At 32.6% G+C, this 24,094-nt stretch overlaps 4 protein-coding genes and 1 non-coding gene across 6 annotated transcripts; 3 read left to right on the top strand and 2 right to left on the bottom strand.

Annotated features, from left to right (window-relative positions):
- Positions 1 to 855: 855 nt before the first annotated feature.
- LOC106310756 (ubiquitin carboxyl-terminal hydrolase 20-like) lies at positions 856 to 3,706 on the top strand. The gene is made up of 8 exons (XM_013747973.1): positions 856 to 1,424; positions 1,510 to 1,630; positions 1,707 to 1,817; positions 1,925 to 2,073; positions 2,159 to 2,479; positions 2,560 to 2,679; positions 2,775 to 3,273; positions 3,372 to 3,706. The coding sequence occupies exons 1-8, from the start codon at positions 996 to 998 to the stop codon at positions 3,548 to 3,550; spliced, it is 1,929 nt and encodes a 642-aa protein (XP_013603427.1). The 5' UTR covers positions 856 to 995; the 3' UTR covers positions 3,551 to 3,706.
- Positions 3,707 to 9,824: 6,118 nt separating this feature from the next.
- LOC106309538 lies at positions 9,825 to 11,437 on the top strand. Its single transcript, XM_013746585.1, has 4 exons — positions 9,825 to 10,084; positions 10,391 to 10,588; positions 10,671 to 10,889; positions 11,242 to 11,437. Exons 1-4 carry the CDS (start codon positions 10,022 to 10,024, stop codon positions 11,434 to 11,436), a joined length of 675 nt encoding a protein of 224 aa, XP_013602039.1. The 5' UTR covers positions 9,825 to 10,021; the 3' UTR covers position 11,437.
- Positions 11,438 to 16,078: 4,641 nt separating this feature from the next.
- On the top strand, positions 16,079 to 17,375 carry LOC106312367. Its single transcript, XM_013749866.1, has 3 exons — positions 16,079 to 16,661; positions 16,748 to 16,920; positions 17,003 to 17,375. The coding sequence occupies exons 1-3, from the start codon at positions 16,155 to 16,157 to the stop codon at positions 17,103 to 17,105; spliced, it is 783 nt and encodes a 260-aa protein (XP_013605320.1). The 5' UTR covers positions 16,079 to 16,154; the 3' UTR covers positions 17,106 to 17,375.
- Positions 17,376 to 17,429: 54 nt separating this feature from the next.
- Positions 17,430 to 19,484, bottom strand: LOC106312366 (AT-hook motif nuclear-localized protein 13-like). 2 transcript variants are annotated; one of them, XM_013749865.1, is made up of 5 exons: positions 18,713 to 19,484; positions 18,552 to 18,607; positions 18,344 to 18,475; positions 18,102 to 18,263; positions 17,430 to 18,020 (listed from the first exon to the last, which is right to left on the bottom strand). In XM_013749865.1, the coding sequence occupies exons 1-5, from the start codon at positions 19,296 to 19,298 to the stop codon at positions 17,685 to 17,687; spliced, it is 1,272 nt and encodes a 423-aa protein (XP_013605319.1). In that variant the 5' UTR covers positions 19,299 to 19,484; the 3' UTR covers positions 17,430 to 17,684. The 2 variants fall into 2 exon arrangements, with proteins under 2 accessions (XP_013605319.1, XP_013605318.1); XM_013749864.1 differs by having other exon boundaries at positions 18,689 to 19,483.
- Positions 19,485 to 21,864: 2,380 nt separating this feature from the next.
- On the bottom strand, positions 21,865 to 21,936 carry TRNAC-GCA. The gene has a single exon. It is a non-coding gene; the product is annotated as a tRNA-Cys (tRNA).
- Positions 21,937 to 24,094: the final 2,158 nt, after the last annotated feature.

Raw genomic sequence — 24,094 nt, forward strand, 5'->3', positions numbered from 1 at the left:
AATGGTTTAACTTTTTTTTTGTAATAACAAGATACAAATGATCATAAATCGTATGAATATGAAGTCTCATTTACTAGACATTCATATTATATATTAATATAGTTTAAAATTAAACTACTTAACATAGAAAAATACTTAAATATAATAATTTTGAAATATGTATTGGAAAAGTATTGAAATCTTAATATTTTAATTTTGAAATTTGCATTCAAAAAATCGCACATTAGAAATTTTGTGTTTATCACATGACTATGAATTCTCAACAATAAATATTTATATTAAAATATACTATATATCTATGTCCATATCATTGAAATTTAGTTATATACCATATAAAATAAATAAAATGATTGTTTTGATTTATTTACTAAAAAGTATCCTAAATAAACATGATGTATTGTTTTGATTTTATGTGTGTACTCTAATTTAATTATATACAGAATACGTAAATGAATACAAATAAATAAGAATAGATAAAAATTATTTTTCTATATAACATTCATTCCGCGCAACTGTGCGAGTCTTAAGCTACTATCAAATTATCAATCAAGGATACTAATTACTTGTTACTTATATTACCAGTTGGTTTTAAAATTTATGGTTGGCTGTGCTATAATTAAATTGCTTTATCCTTGTATAAAATCTGTAACTTTAAGATATTAAAAATAAATTTAAATATAAATGTTTTGTATGTATTAGTATATATTACCAATAAATTATTAAAACTATTGTTGGCTTGACTAGAGTCAAAAAATCTAAACGTGTACCACCGACCTCAAACAAACGTACCGTATATAAGAAGCATATGTATCAGTCAGATGTTCGACGTCTATATTATACTTTAGAGATAAAAGATGGCGTCTCGATTTCCCTTCTCCACTCAAACCCTCTCCTAAAACTTATTATCATCTTCGCTTACGATCTTTCTCCAAATCAGTGTTCTCGACTTCTCGACCAAACCCTAATTTTCAATCTTAGGGTTTTGTCTGAATACGATGCTGGTGGCTAATTCCGAGTTCTCTTCATCTATTTTACCTCGTTCGCCGTTAATACCAAACCCAGTCGAAACCCTAGAAGAGTCGATTGGTAATAATCAGGTCTCGTTCTCGACGGAGGAGGTCTCAGTTCCGCCTCGAAACTCGGATGAGCCTCTCTCTACTCCGTTGGACGAAACCCTAATCGCGCCTTCTCCGTTACGTCTTGAGCACGGCGAGTGCAGTGATGCTCAAGTCATGAACAAGCCTATAAATCACTCTAAGAGCAACGATACAAACTTGGACATTAGTTTGTCTAAATCTCCAGATAATCGCCAACAATGGTCTCCCAATGTTTCACCTGGATCCGATACTGATGTTGACTTAGGGAACCAACCCTTGTGGAGATTCAGACAAGAACCTCCAAAGATCGTGGAATCCACTTGTGTTGTATGTTTTCTGAACTTGTGATTCTCTTTTGTTTCAGTTTTAGGGTTTTGTCTGATTACAATTTGACATCAATTCGTATATATAGGGTGCTGGACTTTTGAACCTAGGCAACAGCTGTTTCATTAACTCGGTCTTGCAATGTTTCACTCACACCGTGCCTCTTATCGAGAGCCTCTACTCATACCAATATGAAGAGCCTTGTAACTGTAAGACTGACTCTCTCACAATGTGGCTTTTTATTTTTCTTATTTTGACATAACCTTGTACTTGATTTGATATTAGGCAACCAGAGGTTCTGTGTGATAAGGGCTCTTCGATATCACATCGGTGTTGCACTCGAGACGACTTCAGTATTTTCAATATCTCCGTTGTATTTCTTTAACAATCTCCGTTGTATGTATCCTCCACAAATCAAAAAACTCGTGTCATAATATTTTTATCATATTTTTTTTTGTAATATACTTCTCTGAATTTAATCATTAAACTACTATCACATGCAGATTTTTCACCTGACTTCCGGCGTTACCAACAAGAAGACGCACATGAGTTTCTACATGCGTTTTTGAATAAGTTGGAGATATGTTGTTTGAATCGAAGAAATGATGTTAACTTTGTTCAACATATCTTTGGTGGTCGTCTCGTCAGTGAGGTAAGAAGTTAACTCTAATTAACCATATATTTTGTCAGCAGTTTTCCTATGTGTTTTAAATTTTGATTCTTGAAACATGTATCAGCTTCGTTGCTGCAACTGCGACTATGTTTCCGAGACATTTGAAGATTCTCTTGGGTTGAGTTTGGAAATTGAAGATGTTGACAACCTTCAAAGTGCACTAGATTCATTTACTCGCGTGGAAAAACTTGAAGAGCAAATGAAGTGTGATAACTGTGATGAAAAAGTTTCAAAGGAGAAGCGACTCTTGCTACATAATCTGCCACAGGTTATCACATTCCACTTGAAGAGATTCAAGAATAATGGATTATTCATGGTGAAGAACTATAACTATGTCGAGTTTCCGTTAGAGTTAGACTTGCAACCATATATGAGCAATGACCAAGTATGTCAAACTGTCTCTCATCACCCTTCGAATTATTTGTATTTATCTAAGATAACACATTTCTTTATTTCTTAATTTAGGTTGCTGCAAAATATTATCTTTATGCTCTTGTGAAGCATTTTGGGTCATTAGCTTATGGTCATTACTCTTCCGTTGTGAGGTCAGCCCCAAGTATATGGCATAAGTTTAATGACAAACAGGTGATACATCTAGTAGTAACGTTGATTGATTGATTGATCTAACAGTTTAAATAAATTAACATGTCTCTTGTTGTGACTTTGAAAAACCTTGGTAGGTCACTAGAGTCGATGAAGATTGTGTGTTATCACAAAATTCATATATTCTTTTCTATGCAAGAGAAGGGACTCCATGGTTTTCAACAGCCATTGAAGAGTTACATCCAATGACCGAAGAAGATACTAGCTCGGAATATCCTTCGCCAAAGTCTGTCTCTGATCCTAGCAACGAGGAGTGTTCATCTGAAATCAGTTCTGAGAATGTATCCAAAAAGGGATGTGGCTCAGCGGGAGTATCTGACCTATTACATGTCGAGACAGAAGAGAGTTTTGTTTCCCACTCCGACGAGCCTAAGGAAGATGATGAGTTGTCTCAATCTGAAGAGTCTAGTGATGAGGAATCTTCCATGGAAGTGCTTTTGGACCAGCATGATCCTGATGATGATTCCAACAACTCATGCACTGAGAAAGAAGCAGATTCTTGTTTTGCCATTGAAAGAGCTACAACTGGTGTTGCCTTTTCTCCTTATTTGATAGGCTCGTCACCAAAAAAGCCGGGTACCATTCTTTTTAACTGAGTTTTATACCTTCTTCAATTAATGTTAACCTCATGGAGCTGAGTACTTACTTAGTCTATGTGTGTGATGATTTTACAGAAGGAAATTTTCAAATTCAACTCGAACGAGTGGAAGCTAAAAAGAACCATGAAGAAGAAGAACCTTACAAGCAACCATTACTAATAAGTCTCATGAAGAAACCTCCACCACGTGATAGAGAGTTGGCCGAAGCTATGTCTACATCTGGTTCTGCACAAAAAAAACTAAAAACATCATGAAATTGTCTAGCAATCTGGACATGTATCTTATCAGCTTTTTTGATCACTTAATTAGCTAAGAAGCATCTTCTAGGTGTGCTAAGGGAATATTGGTGGTGACTTTGATTAGATTAAATCAAACTTTAATACTTTGTGCATAGTAGCTGGTTTTGGAACTTCCGGTTGATTTGACTTGGTTTACTGATTAAAAAAAACTTTAGATTCTGTCAATGACTTTGTTTTCGTTCTAACTCCGAACTTCAAACGCCTAATGGCGACAAATCAATAAGATCACTACTATAGACCAGACCACAGGACAGTAGACATCAATTTGTTAGTGAGATGAAAGCCGGTCGGTTTGGTTCCGGTCACTTTCAAACCAATGATTCAATTGAAATGAAATTTACCAAGTTAAATACACTATGGGTCGACTAGTGATCATTCTGGAAACAACATGAACGAATAGAAAAGGAACGTAAATGAATAAAATTGCATGAATGAAAATGAATAGTTGTTTCTTCTCAAATTTAACAAGCAATACTTTTATTTTTTATTTCTCTACAAAAAAATGAATGGTAGGGAACGAGAAGAAAAAATTATTCTTTGTGAATGATGATATTTTTTAGGAACGTTAGGAAATGCATTATTCATCGCTGTTCTCTTGTCACCATTCATAACCTAAGTAAAGTGTTAAAGCCTGAAGATTATTTGGACTATGATTTTTTTTTTTAATTTGAGTAGCAATATACTAGTCTCCTTCCGAGTCTACACTTTGTTTCGTTTGTATTTTGGTTAACAACTGAAAAAGAACTCTACCTATGCACCCATAATATCCCAAGTTCAAATCTCTTTCGTACATATTTAATTTCAGTTTCACAAAAAAAAACAACTGAAAAAAGAAATACAATTTTCTCCAGAAACCAAATAAAGAAAAGGGGATGGAGGATAAGGAGAAAGCCCACCAGGGTCGGGTCAGATATGGCGTGCCGTGTCCAAGCCAAGCGATTCAATTTTGACTAAATCCATTCTTTTTTTTTTCCTTTTTGTTTGTAAAATTTTTGTTTTAATGTCAAGAAAACAACTTCTGTTAATATGTTTTAAAATATTTTAATCTATTCCTGTTGTTTCGTTGCACAAAAAAAAAAAAGCGATTCCTGTTGAAATTAACATGGAAAGGTACTGCATAATGTTAATTAATGTATTATCGAATAATACATAATTGCTTCATAGTATCATAATGTATTAAATGATACTTCTCTCTCTCTGTTGATGTTTTAAGGTTTTCACACATTAAAATTTTAAAAATATTTACATATGTTTTTTTTTAAAATTATAAATTGTATACCAACCATATTTGTATTTAAAATTATAATAAATTATTAAAACAAACACATGAATTAAATTGTAAAACATTAATCTTTCAAATACAAATAAAAAGTTTTAAATTATTCATTTATATCACAGTTCACATTGTGTTGGAATGATGTGTGTAAGGGAAAATAATACTCAGAAATAGAAATAGAAAAACAATAAATAGGTAATATGTGATCATCAAAAACAAGTATTGAAAAAAAAAACACAAATTATTTATGAAAAAAAGAAAGAATGTGAATTGGGACTATACAAAATGTGAAAGTCAAGTGGCGTGCGTCCTTTTTTCAAAGTCAATGGACAACAAAACGCAAATAAGATGTCTGCGTTCTTATTGCATACGTTTTAATCAAAATTGCCACAAAATCAACCAATGAAAAATTATCGTTTTGACTAAATAATCTCATTTTTTCAAACTTTTCTATTGAAAAAACAATTTGGCATCTCCCTCCATCTAAATCATGCATGACAAATGAATAAAATGCTTTTATTATCATATGACGTCTATACAATGCGTATTATATGTTTCCTTTACTTTATTTACTTGTCGTCTTTATCTTATTATATGCTACATTATAGTCATTGTTAAAGTCACAGACTACAGGTATATCATAAGGTTGCAACAATGATGTATCATCGGGTCAACAAATTATACATCCGCATGAAACATGGTGGTCAAAAACAAAAAAAACATGGTGGTCTAATTAACAACGAAATGAGTGAATCTTATTGTAATAATAATGAGAAGCCACCAATTTAGATAAATAATTCTAGGTTTTACCTATCGAATTTCAGTAGAACAAAAAACTGTGGTTAGTTCAATATGTATAGAAGAGAAACTTATTCGTTAAAGTTTATTCAAATATGATTTTACGTTTAGAACATCTCCAAAAATGAACTCTATTTTGAAGTTTCCAAAACTCTATATTTAAAATTTAAAAGTGTTTTTCTCCAAAATCAAAACTTCAAACTCAACTTCAAAACTATTTGTATTTTATAATATGTACCTTATATTTGTCATAACTAATTTGAATTCATAAAATTTTTATAAATAACTAGCACATTTATAAATATATTACAACAATATTAATTAATAAAATATTTTATTAAAATATAAAAATTTAAATAAAAATAATTTAATTAATATTAAACTTCAAACAAAATATCATATTATTCCATAAAATAATGTTCGTAATGCATACATGATCTATTAGTGCATTTCGAATTAAAAATGGCTCTCCTCATTTTTACTTTGTAGATTACGAGCTAAAAGTTGTTGAAATCGGGTGATATTGATACTTGTATATACATTAAATCGTAACAAGAAAGTAGAAACATAAAATATTGTTAAAAGACTAATTTATTTTTGATGATATTAATACTCGTGAATATATTCGATATGAACAATAAAAATTGTACGAAAAAGACATCAAAAACAACAACAACAACCACCTTCAGTTACACAAAAAAAATTGGACAATATTTAAAATTTTGAAGGTTCCAGATCAAACTTACATGACTATTAGTGTTGTTGTAATATTTAAATTTGTGTAATAGTTATGTCGTCATGTAATTTTAAAAAATATTTTTTTGTTAAGTTTCTTTTGTATATCATTGTTGTCTAAATCTAGTTATAAAATATTTTAAATTTTATTATAAAGTTTTATTTAATTTTATGTGTAAATTTTAAAATCTGTAAACAAAAATTAAAATATTTATGAGATATAATTTTTTAAGGATTAAAACAATAAAACAATAAAATATTTATGAATCATAAAAGTGATGTGTGATTGTAGGGACCAAAATACAAATAAAAATATGTAAGTAGTGAAACTTCTAATATAGAGTTTCACTCTTCAAAACTTTAAGTTAAAGAAGTTATCATATGCCATTTAAGTTGGGCCAGCTCTTTTTTGGAGAGCAAAAAACTTTATATTTGAAATTACATAATATCTTTTGGAGATGCTCTTATAGAACATATTGATTTATCAAAACACTGCACTTTCATATCAGACGAGGCATGACAACGATTCAAAACATGTTTTGGTATATAAAACAAAATAGGTTATGTGCCTATATGATTTTGTTATAATCAAAATAGGATTTCCTTTTTCAAGTGATGTATACTGGATGTTTTACAAAAAAAAAAAAAGTGATGTATACTGGAATAGTTAGTACTGACTTTGCTATGTTGTACCTAATTAAATGGGAACAACAACCAAACGAAAGCACTACTAAACAAACGAGTGTGTTATTATATAATCACCCATCTTTTGACCTAAATTTCTGCATCAATCTCCTCTTTATAAATTAATCATATTAAAATGTTATATACAAGTACACATGGATTAGGTTAATAGGTCCAATTGATGAGCCGCTTATTGCTCGCTACAAAAGCTATACCAATGGAATCTAATTATGTAATCCATCTTCTTATTATATACACTAATACACATAAACACCAATAATATAATAGCGAAGAAAGTGCGATTCACACTTGTTCCAACTCATTCTTATGCACATACACTAATTTGAAAATAACATAATTCCGAAATGATTTTGTAATTTTTGTTATCTTATAAACTCTGTTTTTTGTTTTGTTTTTTGAAAAAGAACTCTGTTTTTTGTTCCCCAACTGTTATGCTATTTGACTATATTTCGGATAAAAGTAAATATATATCTGCTACCGCGAATAATTGGCTTCTTCTTTTTCTTTAGAAAGAAAACGGTAGCACCGAAGAATGGAAAGAGCCAGATGTGGTTTTAGTTGTTCCCGTCTGCTCGAGCTCGCCTGAGGAAACTTCCCCCAAGGATGTTATATTAAAATTATTTTTGACACGGAAAGAGTTTTTGTTAGTTGGTTCTGTATTGAGATGGATTAATTGTTTAAACAAATTAAACTATTAAATATAGAAATATATTACACATATATTTAATGGGATTGTAAAGGATAGAGATGAGATGTCAAGCTACAATAATGGAGCACTAGTTTTCTCCACTTGGCTAATATAATATTATCACGAAAAACTAACTTTCCCAAAAAAAAAAATTTAAAGTCCATATTAAGGCTATGAATGTTTTGAGCGGAACCAAAGAACGCACTGCAGGACATACAAGCTGTTACCATTCAATTAAGTTCTTTTGCTTTTATTTTGTTTTAAAATTAAATAAACAAAAAACAGAAAGTACTGGTGCGGAAAGAGTGCGGGAAGTAATTGGTCTTGGACCACACCTTCATCTGAAAAGAAAGCAATTAGGTGTGGTTAGACATAAAAAAGCTACAGATAAATTTATTTTTATAATAGAAAGAACACTATACATTCATTGATACTGTATTATATAATATACAAAAACTGATGTTTAATGTGTATTGGTTGGGTGATTAATTAATTTTGTTAAAAAAAATTTTATTCATCAAATAAATTATAATATTTAGGAACTATAATAAAATATTATAAAAATTATTTAATTATGTTTTTAAAAAATGTATATTATTTAATTAATAAAATAAGTCATGTTAAAAAATTTCCATTATGTATTAGTTTTAAAATTTTGTTGGTAAAATATAATAAATATTTTAATTTATTTAATTTTGTTTAAACAACAACTAACACAATTATAATTTTTAAAATAAAATAAGAAATTGACTATAAAATCTCAACAATAGTATATTAAATTTAATTTCATATATATATATATATAATTTAAAAATAAATAAATATATTAAATTAAATTAATATCACTGATTTATTAATTTATAAAATATAAATATATTAAATATATTCCGCAGTTGTCCCGCAGTAATCACGCAGTCACCATTCATATTTTATTTTGAACCGCTAATTTTATACAAACCGCAGTTGTTCCGCAGTACATAAAAACCGCAGTTAAACCGTACCGCTGTATCCAATCCGCTTGTCCCGCACCGCCTAATCCGCTGTTACCATTCGGAGCCTAATAACGAAAGGAAATTTCTTATCTCATACATAAATGCTTAATGTATACTTCTTCTTTCTCCGTTCCTAAATATAAGATTTTTTAGCTAAAACATACTTATTAAGAAAGTTGAAATTTTAAATTAAAACTATTCGACCAATTACAAAATATAACTATTAAATTTGATTGACTACACAGTTTTTGATAAATTTTAAGCTACTTAAAAATTTAAAAACATCCTACATATTGAAACATAAAAACTATTTTAAACATCCTATATCTAGGAACAGAGTAAGTAACCAACAATAATGGTGTGCGGTAAGGCTATGTAACGGAAAGGAATATTAACATATGAAGATAATAAGTCTCCACTATATGACAAATATATTTAAAAATATAAAAATACATAATAAAGTTGGAAAATATATTTTAAAATACAGTGTTCTCTGAAAATGATCATTAAAACCAAAATATCCTTTCATTATTTTCATAGAACTTAAAATCTTAGTTGGAATGTGGTTATATCATTGTAAGATATGCTTAGGGAGTAATATTGTTTGAGAAAAAGACCACAATAGCACTAAATCAAGTTTTTGTTCTCAAACTAGCATTCAAGGCCAAAAATCACAAAAATAGCATTCAAAAAGTGGGGTTTAGGGTTTAGAGTTTAGGGTTTAGGATTTAGAGTTTAGGTTTTAGGGTTTAAAGTTGAGAAGTGAGTTTTTGGGGATAAGATTTCAAATTTTGAAAAATAAAAAAATTTAAATTTTTCAAAAAATAAAATGCTATTTTGGTTATTTTAGTTTTTGAATGCTATTTTTGTGATATAAACTTAGAAAGGTGTTATTTTGGAGATTTCCCCGTATTGTTTTGTTCAAGAGAATATCGCAAAAAGATATGGAAAAATACTTTTCCTCACATTGGCATAATTTAAAAGTAAATACTATAATATATTAGGTTTTTTTAAAACATAATTGAGAAACAGAAGGAAAGGCAAAGGAGGTTTGGTTGGTCGACTTTGCTAAGATAAGAGAGAGACTGTCTTCTCTCCTTCCTTCCTCATTCTTCTCTCTCTAAACCTTCTTTGCAACAAAACTCCTCACTTTCTCTCTCTCTCTCTCTCTATAGAAAAAGTTTGAAGCGTTTACTCGAAAAAGACTTTGTCTTTTAGGTTTCTTAACGAAAATGGCGATCGAGGATCAAGAGAATACCATCCGAGAAATCAAGCCTAAGAACAGAAGAATCATGGTACTTTAAACAAAACCCTCTTTCTTGTTTTCTAGTTTTCTTCTCTCTGTTCTCCAAATGTGCAATGTTTTGTCTTTTTAGGTTCAGTCTCTCATTTATTTGAATATTTTGACTGGCTTTGTGATTTTTATTTTGAAAATGGCTAAAATAATCGCCTTTTGAAAGAAAAACTGTAAAATGGTTCATCAGTGAAGTGCTCTGTTTAAGGGATATGTTGAAAACAGAGATATGTTTAAACATAAACCAAATAGTTATGTAATATTTTTTGAAATAATTCATCAAAATTGAATACTGGTTTTGGTGTAGGGAGCTGGTGGACCAGAGGAGGAAGATAACAGGCAGCCGCCGTGGCTGAAAGCTCTGCTTCAGGAGAAATTCTTTGGTCATTGCAAGTTTCATGCAGACTCTCACAAGAGTGAATGCAACATGTACTGCTTAGACTGTACCAACGGTCCGCTTTGCTCTCTCTGTCTTGCCCATCACAAGAATCATCACACCATTCAGGTAAGCTTTTTGCGATAATTCAGAGTGAATGAAAAAAAAAAAAAGGTTTTTCTTTTGTTGAGGTTTTGAATATGTCCTGCAGATAAGGAGATCTTCTTATCATGATGTTATAAGGGTGAATGAGATACAAAAGCATATTGATATAGCCGGGATCCAAACTTATGTGATCAATAGTGCTAAAGTCATCTTCTTGAACGAGAGGCCTCAGCCTAGGCCCGGGAAAGGTGTGACCAATACCTGCAAGGTTTGCTATCGTAGCCTCGTTGATGATAGCTTCCGCTTCTGCTCTCTTGGCTGCAAGGTAAAGTTTTCATCTTTTTCATTTGTGTTAAAAGTCAAAAGGAAGAAACTTTGGTATTGGGTAACACACATTTTAAGGATCTCTTACAGTTTCACCTACCATTTCATTGCCTTTTTGAGTAAACAGATGAAAACTTTTTGAAATGGGTCATCTTCAAATTTGGTTTATTCTTTTACAGTTTCACCTAACGTTTCCAAGCATTTCGTTTTCCTGTTTAATCTTGTCCAGAAAAAGAACAATTTTTTAGATATGGGTCAGATTTGTCTTGCACATTCTTATAGCAGCTCTTTATCATAATCATTTTCTGATAAACTTTACTTTTTATGTGCGTCTTTTGGGAAATGAAATAAAGATTGCTGGAGCATCTAGAGGATTTGAAAAGGGAAGGAAGAACCTTTTGATGGAATCAGATGATTCAAGTTGCAGCATTGGAATTGGGAAGAACATTCAGAGTTTCAGCCCATCAACACCTCCACTTACTGCATCTAGTCAGTGCAGAATCGCCAAGCGAAGAAAGGGAATCCCTCACCGGTCTCCAATGGGATAAAGAAAAAGATGCAAAAGTGTTAAAAGCCAAAATACAGAAGCTCATTTGCCAGTTTCTTCATCTATAAGATTACACACAAAGGTTTAGCTAAGACATAAGCTTTTGTCTCTTATCTTTTTTTATATACCGAAGAATTGGCCTTTTGCTTGTGTTAGGTGAAGAAAAGGCCATATAGGTTTTGTCCTACTAATGGTAAGTCTGTGAATATGTGCTTTTGTATATTTATGTTATATGCAAAAAGGGTAGAAGGTAAATATAGGGCTTTGAAGGTGGTAAAAGTGGAAATAAAACAAAATTAGTTTTGGTTGTAAATTTGGTTTGGTTAGGTGCCATACATGCATCTGGAAGAACAAAATAAGTAATGAGATTCGCTGCCTTTATATTCGCTCGTTTCTATGGTTTGAAAAGTATCTCTCTGTTTTAAAATAACTGTTTGAAAAATTCAACAAATTTGTTTAATCCATACGGTGTATTAATTCTCATGGGACACTGCGTTGGAGAGCAATTGGTGGGGAAGGTGAGATTTGCTTTCTCTTTTAACTTTCTTGAGAAGAGAACCATTTGAAAAATTGAATAAGCAATGAGAGAGAGAAGACAAGAATCAGAATGCATATAACACAATGGTTCACCAAGTGTCCTCAGATGTGAAAAACTATTCACTAGTAAACCATCCCAAATTGTATCAAATATAGTAAACCAACTCGGTCTGGTCTAACTTTCTCGAGAAGAGAACCATTTGAAAAATCGAAAGCAATGAGAGAGAGAAGACAAGAAACAGAATGCATATAACACAATGGTTCACCAAGTGTCCTCAGATGTGAAAAACTATTCACTAGTAAACCATCCCAAATTGTATCAAATATAGTAAACCAACTCGGTCTGGTCTAACTTTCTCGAGAAGAGAACCATTTGAAAAATCGAAAGCAATGAGAGAGAGAAGACAAGAAACAGAATGCATATAACACAATGGTTCACCAAGTGTCCTCAGATGTGAAAAACTATTCACTAGTAAACCATCCCAAATTGTATCAAATATAGTAAACCAACTCGGTCTGGTCTAACTTTCTCGAGAAGAGAACCATTTGAAAAATCGAAAGCAATGAGAGAGAGAAGACAAGAAACAGAATGCATATAACACAATGGTTCACCAAAGTCCTCAGATGTGAAAAACTATTCACTAGTAAACCATCCCAAATTGTATCAAATATAGTAAACCAACTCGGTCTGGTCTAACTTTCTCGAGAAGAGAACCATTTGAAAAATCGAAAGCAATGAGAGAGAGAAGACAAGAAACAGAATGCATATAACACAATGGTTCACCAAAGTCCTCCGATGTGAAAAACTATTCACTAGTAAACCATCCCAAATTGTATCAAATATAGTAAACCAACTCGGTCTGGTCTAACTTTCTCGAGAAGAGAACCATTTGAAAAATCGAAAGCAATGAGAGAGAGAAGACAAGAAACAGAATGCATATAACACAATGGTTCACCAAAGTCCTCCGATGTGAAAAACTATTCACTAGTAAACCATCCCAAATTGTATCAAATATAGTAAACCAACTCGGTCTGGTCTAACTTTCTCGAGAAGAGAACCATTTGAAAAATCGAAAGCAATGAGAGAGAGAAGACAAGAAACAGAATGCATATAACACAATGGTTCACCAAAGTCCTCCGATGTGAAAAACTATTCACTAGTAAACCATCCCAAATTGTATCAAATATAGTAAACCAATTCGGTCTGGTCGAACTTTGTTTAGTCCAGCAGTTATTCTACATACAAGTTCAGACCATCTTCCAACACTAGTGTTGAAGTAAATATCTAGACAAATGAAAAGAAAAGATATCAGGATCGACTTTTGGGATAGAAAATTATAGAAAGTTTTTAGAAATAAATAAAAAATTAGTGTTTCAATATCAAGAAAATGGATTTTGAATAAAAAAATAAAAGAAATTAAAGTAATAGCAACTGTTTTTGGTATTTTAGATCAGAAGTATTTTGCAAATATAAAACCAAACCATACTGAACAGAAAATATCCGTAGTGAAGCCGAATTAGAAAACACAATACTATAATCCAAATGGTTCATATACTATTAAACATTGCGGATACCTAGACCAAATCGGAACTGAACCAATAAACGAATGGTTATTTTGGATTCCGAGATATAATACATATTTAACAATATTACTTACATTTAGATGTTTTGTGCCGTGAGACGCTAACATCTTTCTCTTATGCTCGATTTGCATAAGTGTAACAAGCATATGGTAAAGTTCAAAAAAAAAAAAAACAAGCGTATGGCACATTCAAAGCCATATTTTATTCTCGTATATTTTTGACAGAGGAATAAGAAAAAGTGAAAATTTAGTCTAAGATTTGAAGGTCGATGCCGGTATTAACAGGATGAGCTTTAATTGTTTAAAGGGGAATATCAGTTGCTTCTGCTTCTCCACCGTGGTGGACACGAAGATTTTGCATCATGTTGTTGAGGAAGAGAGTAAAGAAACTGATGAGAAAATGGTGAGGAATAACTTGAGAGGCGGTGTGACGTAATGTTTTGATGATGATCGTGGCAGTAAAGGTGATATAATTTTTGACATTAAGGTGTACAAGAGTTCCAGTCACTGACGTGTCTTAAGTTCATCAAGGATGATGTTAGTCTTTTGGAAGGAAAGAAACAAAATGTTTAACCCGTTCTTATCTTTTTTGGATCTTTTGTTATTTTAGTGTCATCAGTTAAGTCAAGTAGTGGGTTGAGTGAAGTTGTTTCCATTTTCAATGGTTACGTATAATAACCATTTTTATAAGATAAGGTTGCAGGAACAAAATGTTTAACCCGTTCTTATCTTTTGTGGATCTTTTGTTATTTTAGTGTCATCAGTTAAGTCAAGTAGTGGGTTGAGTGAAGTTGTTTCCATTTTCAATGGTTACGTATAATAACCATTTTTATAAGATAAGGTTGCTTTTAACAATGTGAAACAAAATGACAAAACTAAAATACCATATTGTAATCATTTATTTGACAAAAAAGATAAACTTATCTTATCAAATATCAAACAAGAAAATTTGCCACTTGTAGGTTGTAACCGTAGTGAATCATGATCTTCTAGATTTGGAGATAAAAACAAGATAAACGAAATATCATTTTGTGTGATCGTGATATTATTCACCTATCAAAATCATTTTTCCCTAGTGCTATATGGACATGAACTTTTCGTCATATCTATCGTTGATAGAGGCTAATCACTGTGGGTTCTCTCAGTCATTGGATTTCATCACATCGTTAATCAACTGCATTTTGATTGTAGTAATTCGATCGAGACACATTTCAGTTCCAAAAAAAAATTTTTTTGAGACGCAACAAAAAGGAAATGCATGCAAAATGTAAAAGTTTTGGTGTATGTTAATAAAACGTTTTGTATTTTATCAACACCATGATATGAGGTGCCATAATATAATATTGACATGACAACAAAATCCAAAGAATGTAAGAAGTTGAAGCTTCATTTCTTGTATGATTTTGGCGCGCCAATGGTAATCGATATAGTTAGGATACAATGGTAATTAAGGATGGTTTCGTAATTCTAGGACAGGAGAACTGCTTAGTCTTCTTTTATATTGTCATTCATGTTTTTTTTAGTTCTAAAAATAATATGCAGGAAAACTGTCTTTTTTTATCTTTTTCTGCATAAAAACAGGACATCTGCAGTCAATTTGACTCACTCTTTTTTTTTATGTTGTTCATTAACCAATAGATAATTTTCTCTAAAATAAATTAATTCTGAAAATATTTAATTATTGTCTATAAATATAATTACTTATTATTTCTATACATCAACAAAAAATAAGAAGCCTCATGTTGGTTATGTTAACTAATCTTACACTTTATTTAAAAACCAGTTTTTATATTTATAGTTAACTAAATTTGTAATTTAAAAAAAAATACTCTCGTTTATCTGATTTAGGTATACTTGATTTCTTTAACTTCCAATTTAATATATATATATATATATATAAATTAGCAAAGAGGGTTTTTCTAGAAAAGTGATTATGTGGGTTAGTTAAATATCTATTATTATATTTACAATGTGTGTTTAATTATAATGTCTATTATGTAAAATATAGTAATATAATTTAAATATGTAGGTTAGTTAAAATTATTTTATTTATATATTGATTTCAAAATTGCGGTAACATGATTTTAGTGAAGATATATTGTTGTGTACGTATTATTATATTTCTATGTATTTTGATATATTTTATTATAATTTTTATTATTTAAACAATATAATTTGTTTTATTTGAACTATTTTTATCATTCAAAATTATAATAGTTGTTTGATCTGTCTGCATGATCCGTTTGAAGAGCTTTTACTATTCGGAACCTAAATATCTCTAGACTCACCGGCTCCCGCCACCTTCTCCACGTGTCACTAAGAGAGCAGTTAACCTCGTGGGGCTTCGCATGCAAACCCTCCAGAGTCCACACGTACCTGATTCCTCCCCCACATTGTGGTCATCGTATCGGACGGTTGAAAAATATCCAACCTTTAAAAGTCCATCGTACGAAAGAGATGACGTGGCGAGATATTAGCGCGAGATCGTGAAGTTAAAAAGTCTAAAGATAAACACAAGTCAGATGATTAACGAATCTATATAGAGCAAGAGATGATTTAATCGGGAGTTCAAAGAGAAGAAAAAAGCTGAATCTTCGTGATGACATCTCTTTTAATGAGAGCCGGTTCGATGCCGGTTCAAACCGGGTTTATCCCGTCGCGGAAGGCGTCGACGACAATCTCCCGGCACAACTCCGTCGAATCATTACCCAGCCACGGCGGCGAGAGATTCTCCGGCGGAAAGATCTCAATCGACGTCAAGGCTACGTCCGGGTTGCGGAGGGTATTATCGGAGAGCGATGTGATTAGAAACGAGAGAATGTTGAAGAGCGTCGTATCGAAGCCTTCTCCGGCGAATATTCCTGAGGAGGAGGATGAAATTAGGTTTTCAGACGGCTGGGGATCGCTGATCTGGAAGGAGAGCGGCATTCCCGCGGAGGAGCAAGGAGTTGCCGGTGGCGGTGGATCTGGTTACAGCGGCGGTAAAGGAAACGGAGGAGACGGTTACGACGGTAGGAGCAAGATCGGTGATTACTATCGAGAGATGTTGAAATCGAACCCCAATAATTCGCTTCTTTTGATGAACTACGGCAAGTTCTTGTATGAGGTAACGTGTGGATCAAGAAACTGCCAGAGAGAGAGAGAGAGAGGTTCTTGGTTTCAAAGTTTTGATGTTTGTTGTGGATCGTGTAGGTGGAGAAAGATGCAGAGAGAGCAGAGGAATACTACGGGAGAGCGATACTTGAGAGTCCAGGTGATGGTGAAGCATTGTCAATGTATGGGAAGTTGATATGGGAGACGAAGAGAGATGAGAAGAGAGCTCGTGGTTACTTTGATCAAGCTGTTAATGCTTCTCCTGGTGATTGGTATGCTATATATGATTATTGATCACATTGGCAATCCCCAATTCAAAATGTGAAGGTTTGTGTTTGTTTGCGACTTTTGTAGTATGGTTATGGGATCATACGCATATTTCATGTGGGAAGCAGAGGATGAGGATGATGATGAAGACTTGATGGTTGCATCACCAGCTATTGTTTCTGCGGTTTAGCAAAGCGACACGAAGAAGAGTAATGGAGACTGTGACTGGACTATATGCATCAACCACCTTCAACGTATTTTGACTATTTTCTAACTGTTTTTGTTTTACTTGCCTGAAGAGCAATAAACATATATATAGATAATATATGTGACAAAAAATGAATGTAATTATTATATTTAATAGATAATAAAAATTGCTTCTGTTAAAGCTTTTGTATAAATTAAGAATTTTGTATTAAAAGGTTTGATCTTTTGATATATGGCAGAGAAATAAGTCGAGTCTTCTATCAGAAATTTTGAAACTGAAGTGGAGATCATTCGTTGATTGTAGGAGTAAAAAAGAAGTCTCTCTGATTATCACAATCAAAAGTAACTAAGAGAAACAAACTAAAAAGATGAAATGAAACCTACTTAACATCTCTGTTTATCTAAAACCAAAATTAAATTGAAGAGAAGTAGGAGGAGGAGGAAGAAGAAGACGCGAGAGTAAAGAAAGCTCAATCTACTTTATGGATAATTCTGATGGAGAGGTGTGTAAAACGAACAGAGAAGCAAACCCGGCCAGCACGAGCCATGAACCATCATCTGCTTATTGAGGATTGTGGCCAGGCCAGAGGTGGTGATGGTACATCTGTTGCTGCATAGGTGGCATTTGGTGAAGTTGTTGCGGTGTAGAGTTTCCAAATAGTCCATGATGATTGGTGTTGTTGTTGTTATTACCACGGTGCAATGGAGAGTTACTTTCGTTTTCCTCTGATGACTCGCTTGAATGTTGCTGTCCCTGAGACCGGGGGCTTCCTTGTCCTCCTCCACCACCAAAGGTCAACATATTGGCTGGTGCTGAAGCTGGCTCGGGAGTATTCTGAACACGTCCTGCACTTTGTTTCTGTTTCTTCCCATCTGCTACAAAGCTTCCAACAACAACCTACGAACACCATCAACTTCAGTATCTTGAAGATTCAGTGAATCAAATTGAGTATATAAAGGTTTGAGAAATTTAGGTAACCTGGACTTGTGATCCAGCTACTAGCATTCCAGCAACACAACCACCCACAACCTGACCATCTGGTCTAGCCAGAGATACGCTCAAGCTACCAGTTTTGGTCACAGTACCATTACTCTCAGTATTCAAGAAAGAACCTGACATGGAAATGATCTCATATGGACCCTGCAAATAACAAAAACAGCTCAATACAAGACCACAGATGAAACTCCAGTTCTCAAATGAAGTAGTTAACAAGGGCATACCTCAAACTTAACAGCTCCATTAGGATTGTTAGCTTGACGAAGCATCACAGTAGAAACGGCTCCTGTAGCTGAGAGAATACAGATAGCGCGTGGCCCCTGTTGCGTGAACGCCACTACCTTCATAGCTATGTCCTGACATAAGTTGAACCAAAAGGAACACACATCAAAATTAATCAAGATCAAAGAGTTACTACACACGACACATTACCTCTCCAGTTTTGACCTCAATGACATGAGGTGTAAACCCAACTCCACCTGTTCCTCCTGTTCAGACAAAACACAGAAACCTAAGTAATCGAGAATTGTAGACAGTGAAAATATTTTAGATCGAGTTTCAGACAGTACCTAAAGCGTCGAGCTGCTTCTTACCGGAGCCAGGAGGACGACCTCTGTTCCGTTTAGCAGGCGGATCGGAGGAGTTCGCATTACCCCCTCCGCCGCTATCTCCACCACCACCACCCTCCGCTCCACCGCCGTAGGAATTAGAAGCAGGCGATGTCGGAGCCAAAGCAAGACCAATGTTACCATCGGCAGCATACTTCCTCGGCCTTCCCCTCTTCTTCTTCGCCTGTGGCTCGATCCCGAATCGCATCGGCTGCTGCTGCTGGGCCGCGACGGAGGAAGGCGATCCCTCGAATCCGAGAGATTCAAGCGTCTTCTGATCCATCTGATGCTGCGGCTGGGGTTGGTGATGCTGATGAGGATGCAGTTGTTGTTGCTGTTGCTGTTGCTGCTGCTGATGATGTTGGGGCTGATGCGGTGCGAGAGAGCCGAAAGGTAAGCGGTGGTGCATCGCCTGAGATGTGGAAGTGGGACCTATCAACGCGGCGGCGGCGGCGTTAGGGTTTCGATTGTAGGAGCCCATTAGGAACCCAGGAGGTGGTTGAAGCTGCTGCTGCGGATGCTGATGCTGATGCTGTTGTTGTTGCTGTTGGTGGAGTTCTCTTGAATCCATCGAAGAAGGGTTAGAGAAAGTAAAGGAAGAAACTTTCTCTTATGGTTAAATTTAGGGTAATAATTTTCTCGTGAGACCCAGTTTTTTCTTTTTTCTGTTTCGCGAATTCCGAGATAATAGACGAGAAAGTGGAGGTTTTTGAGTTTTAGGCGAAAGCGTGTGAGCTAGCTAACACCAGAGAGAGACGATCTATGGTTTTTTTTTTTTTTTTTTCATGTGATTATAATTAAATTCAATAAACAAATCTTTGGTTTGGAGGCTTCACTCTTCAGAGGATTTTTTTTTTTATAAAAAGAAAATTTATTCTTAATTTTAATCAAATGAATCTAAACATATAACTTAGGATTTAGTTTGCTAATGCACAAGAATGTTTCCAATGTATTTTTCAATTTTTCCAATAGAAATGGAGAATTATATAATAAAATTGAGTTTCACTTCAGCTTTATTTTTTCTAAGTTTTTAGAGGGAAAATTGAATATAACTAAAAACATGGAGTATTTTTATTTCATTTCTAGAATAATCTCATTTTTACCCTATTATATAGTACTATAAAACTAACTGGAGACAAAACAAATTTCACACTAAATGATATTTTAGAGAATTTTATTTTAGAGTGGGATATAAATTAAGTCGAAGATGTTTAGAATATAGAGGCTGTTTTAAATGATGACCAGTCCATTTACACTTTGTAGTTGTAATGTACTCTTTGGATTTGGTGTCCTCCTTTAACTCAGTTCCTTTTTTAAAAAATTAATGCATTTTTATTTATTTTGAGTTTTTCACATAACTTTCATTGTTGCATTGAATGAACAGAGTTTGGTATTGGAAGAGACAACAAAAATAAGAATGACATTGAAGATGAATGTTAGGAGGCTTTTATCATGTTAATAGAGTAGACTCAAAACTCAACAGAAGTGATGAGTCAAGATTCTCGACTCAAGAAGAAAATAACAAAACCATTTATCAAGTAATTAGAGTAGAAACAAATGCACAAGGAATTAATAAGAGAATACTGTCTATATTTTTTTTTTAAAAGATCATGTAGACTAAAGATTTTGGATTGACTGTGTTTTGGAAAATCCAAAATAAACATGGTTTGTACTTTGACGTGTCAGAATATATTTTTTTTTGGATCAAGTATATGCTTCATCAGATCTTAAATACAATCACTACTGAAAATAACATCATTTTATTTTGACCATTATGTCCTTCTCTTGCCTCATCATTTTAAGAAAACTGATGTATTTAGAGAAATGTGTATATACTATATAGATTCCAAATTAATAGACAACCTGAAATTACTAATTTTTAATGCTACACCAAATAAAAGTACATAGACCCACTGGAATGTAAAACTAATATTGGCACCCAACATATATTTAGCTGAGCAATACAAAACATCCTTTTTACCAAAGCGAACATCCAAATTGGTTTCCTGTAAATGAAAAAGTGTAACTTTCAACATTTGATTTTCGCAGTAACCAACTTTGGTTATGTATGAAAGTAATCGAACCCACTCGACCGTGTTATATCCACTCTTCTCCCATACATGTCACGAAATTATTCGAATTCACCGGTTAATTCAAAGAACCAAAGATTAAAAAAAAGTGATCTGTTTTGGGATAATCAATGACAAAGCACAAAACCTTTTTTTTGTCTATGCTAGCGACTAAAGTGGAGGACCTTATTGGACCAACAAGCAGCTAAAAAGCAGTGTTTAAAAGTCTAAAGCCATGCTCGTACCTTAAGAAACCATACACGTTGAATCAGACGCTGTATTGGTACCTGAAAACAGAAAAGATTTTTAGACAACTGAAGAGTGATAGTAAAGTAAATTTTAGCGTGTTGATCGTATGATTTAAATGTGACCTGAAATTCCATTTGGATCGGTGGTCTTCATCTAACAGCTACGAACCGTGATATTTACAGATTTACTTACATGCGTGTACGTCTAGGTTCTTTGATTGGAGAAGTCAGCACACTTGACCAAAACCTTCCCCGTCATATATCACACCAAAGAACATCATTGCCTTGAGTCTAAAAGTGTGCAAGAACAAATCAATTTAAGAACAAAAAATAGCCAGAGTAAACAGCAAGTCAAAAAGAAATAGCATAACGTTGAGAAAGATACTGCTTACCTACATTAGTAAAAAATGCAAAGTCAGCACTGCTACATGTCCTAGTAATGTATTAGACAAACAAAGTAGATCTTGGGGTTTGTTTTGCACTTAGTTTTGCATCTATTAAACTTTGTAATTTTTTTTTGTAACACAAACAACACACGAGAAATCTGAAATTTTGGAGCATCTGTGCTGGAGAGATCCCACCAACCTTGAGCACATGAATTTAGCTCAAGATGAGCAAGCCGATAGAAGACACTGAACAAGTGAACTAACAAATAAAGGTAGCCGGTAGTAAGTAAGAGTTTTCAGAAACATGTGGGTAATTCAGTGAGTGATGTCAACATGTGCCTCAGCCATACTCTCAATTCTACAGGAGTCGTGTTAGTTGGTGGTATTTATGTGGAAACTAAAACGAAATTATTTTAGAATTAATGATAAAAAGTAGGGCCCAACCGGGTTCGAACCGGTGACCTATTGATCTGCAGTCAATTGCTCTACCACTGAGCTATGGACCCAATTTGACTATACTTTACACGATAAGTGTATTAACAACTAATTACCAAGGGGAACAATATTATTGTAAATTTTCTAAAATGAAATGTAAAGAATATAGAAATATCAGTGAAACACTCAATATAATGAAAGAAACAAATTAAATATAAGATTACGACAATTGTAACCTACATTTTAGACTCCCAGTCTCCCCCCCCCCCCCCCTAAAAAAAATTTCACTTATTCATATTTTCATCTACAAAATGTAGCAACCAAACCTCCAAGCTTGACGACCTTTTGATTTGTTCAGGCCTCCAAGATAGGGGAATAAAACTTTCCAAAGATACCAAAGTGTCAATGTATCATTGAAAAGACACCTACTCATGCATCATTGAAAGTAGGGATGGGCACTTCGTTTATTTTCTCGGTTCAGTTCGGGTTCGGTTCGGTTTGATTAGTTTGGTTATAGTATTTTTCCAACTGAAGTAAACCATAGTTAGTTTGGTTTGGTTCGGTTTATATTCGGTTCGGTTTGTATTCGGTTCGGTTTTTTTTGGATCGATTTAATTAGATTCTTCTTAGTTTATTTTTTTTTAGAGAAATTATGTTTTACAACATAAATTATGAAAATATAAACTATGTGAACTAAATTCAATATAAAACTGAAACAAAAAACTTTTAAAAATCACAAAAGTATATATTCCTTCCGTTCGGGAATAGTTGACGTTCTAATGATTCTTTTTTTGTGTCAATATACTTGACGTTTATGGAGTCCAATGCGAATAATGATAGAAGTTGATGTTTCTACCATTGTAATAGTAGCGTGACTTCTAGCATCTTTATGACTAAAAAACTAATCTAAAGCAATTGAAAAGGTTAAAATAGAGATTGCATCAGTTTTCTTAATGTTTGTGCAAAGCTGGAAAACGTCAAATAAAAAAATACGGAAGGAGTATAAGAATTAAAACAAATGGAAGTTAATTAAAAGAAAAAAAAACATCATTAATAATGTCTCTAATATCATTAAAATTAAAAAGACTGCAATGAAAGAAATATTTTAAATCAAATATTTTGATGATTACATATTAGGTTAGAAGAATACATGTTAATGAATAAAAAATGGAAAATATGTCGTTTAGTATTAGAATTTTAGTATATTGATATTGCTAATACTTTTAATTTAAATGATTACAAAAACACATCGGTTTCTCGGTTCAGTACAGTTTTAAACCGAACTGAACCTAACCATTCGGGTTGGAGAAATCTTCAACCGAGACATTGATTCGGTTTGAATCGGTTTCGGTTCGGTTGGTTCGGTTTGACTCGATTCAGTTCGGTTTTTTTGCCCACCCCTAATTGAAAGGACGAATGTACCATTCTTGACAATTAAACAAGTAACTAGATTTTAACCCACATGTCCGTGCGGATATTTTTAATTTTATAAATGTATTTGATATTGTTACAAATGTTTTAAATTTTGTTTTTGTTACTACATTAATATATTATTTTATAAAAAATTATTTGAATTTTTGGTAATATTTAATAAATTTTCTCAACAGATTTTGTTATAATTAAAAAAAAATTATAATTAAACAAATTTATAGTTGTAGATATAAAAGTTTAACCTATGTTAATAAATTTATTTTTTGTATAAAAATATTATATACTTTATAAATTTTAGTCTATTTTAATGATGAGTGATAATTTATTTAAATGAAAAAATTTAAAAAATAAAATTTGTCAATTTACCTATTTAATATAATTTTTTCATATTTAATTCATATAACACTTCTATTTTTATATAATACATAATATAATTATAAAATTTAATAAAAATAGTATATAATTTTTATTTTCTTGTTTTATAATAAAATTTTAGTTAACATTGATTTATAATAATATTATATTAATGATTACGAAATTTATTAATATTTTATTTTATAAAAATATTTAAATTTTAAGTAAGATTTTGTTAGATTTTTTTTCAAGAGATATTGTTATAATTAAGAAAATAGTAATTTATAGTTAATTTTGTTATTAATGTAAATAATCAAATATGTCACGTTAATTAATTTTTTATGTGGTTGAATTGTTAATGGTAGATAAAAATAGGATCCTAAATTAATCGATTAGATGTTATAGAAAATTATTTAGGTTTTAATGGCTCAATAAGTCTTCAGG

This window comes from Brassica oleracea, chromosome C8 (genome assembly GCF_000695525.1).
Source record: "Brassica oleracea var. oleracea cultivar TO1000 chromosome C8, BOL, whole genome shotgun sequence".
Taxonomy (NCBI): domain Eukaryota; kingdom Viridiplantae; phylum Streptophyta; class Magnoliopsida; order Brassicales; family Brassicaceae; genus Brassica; species Brassica oleracea.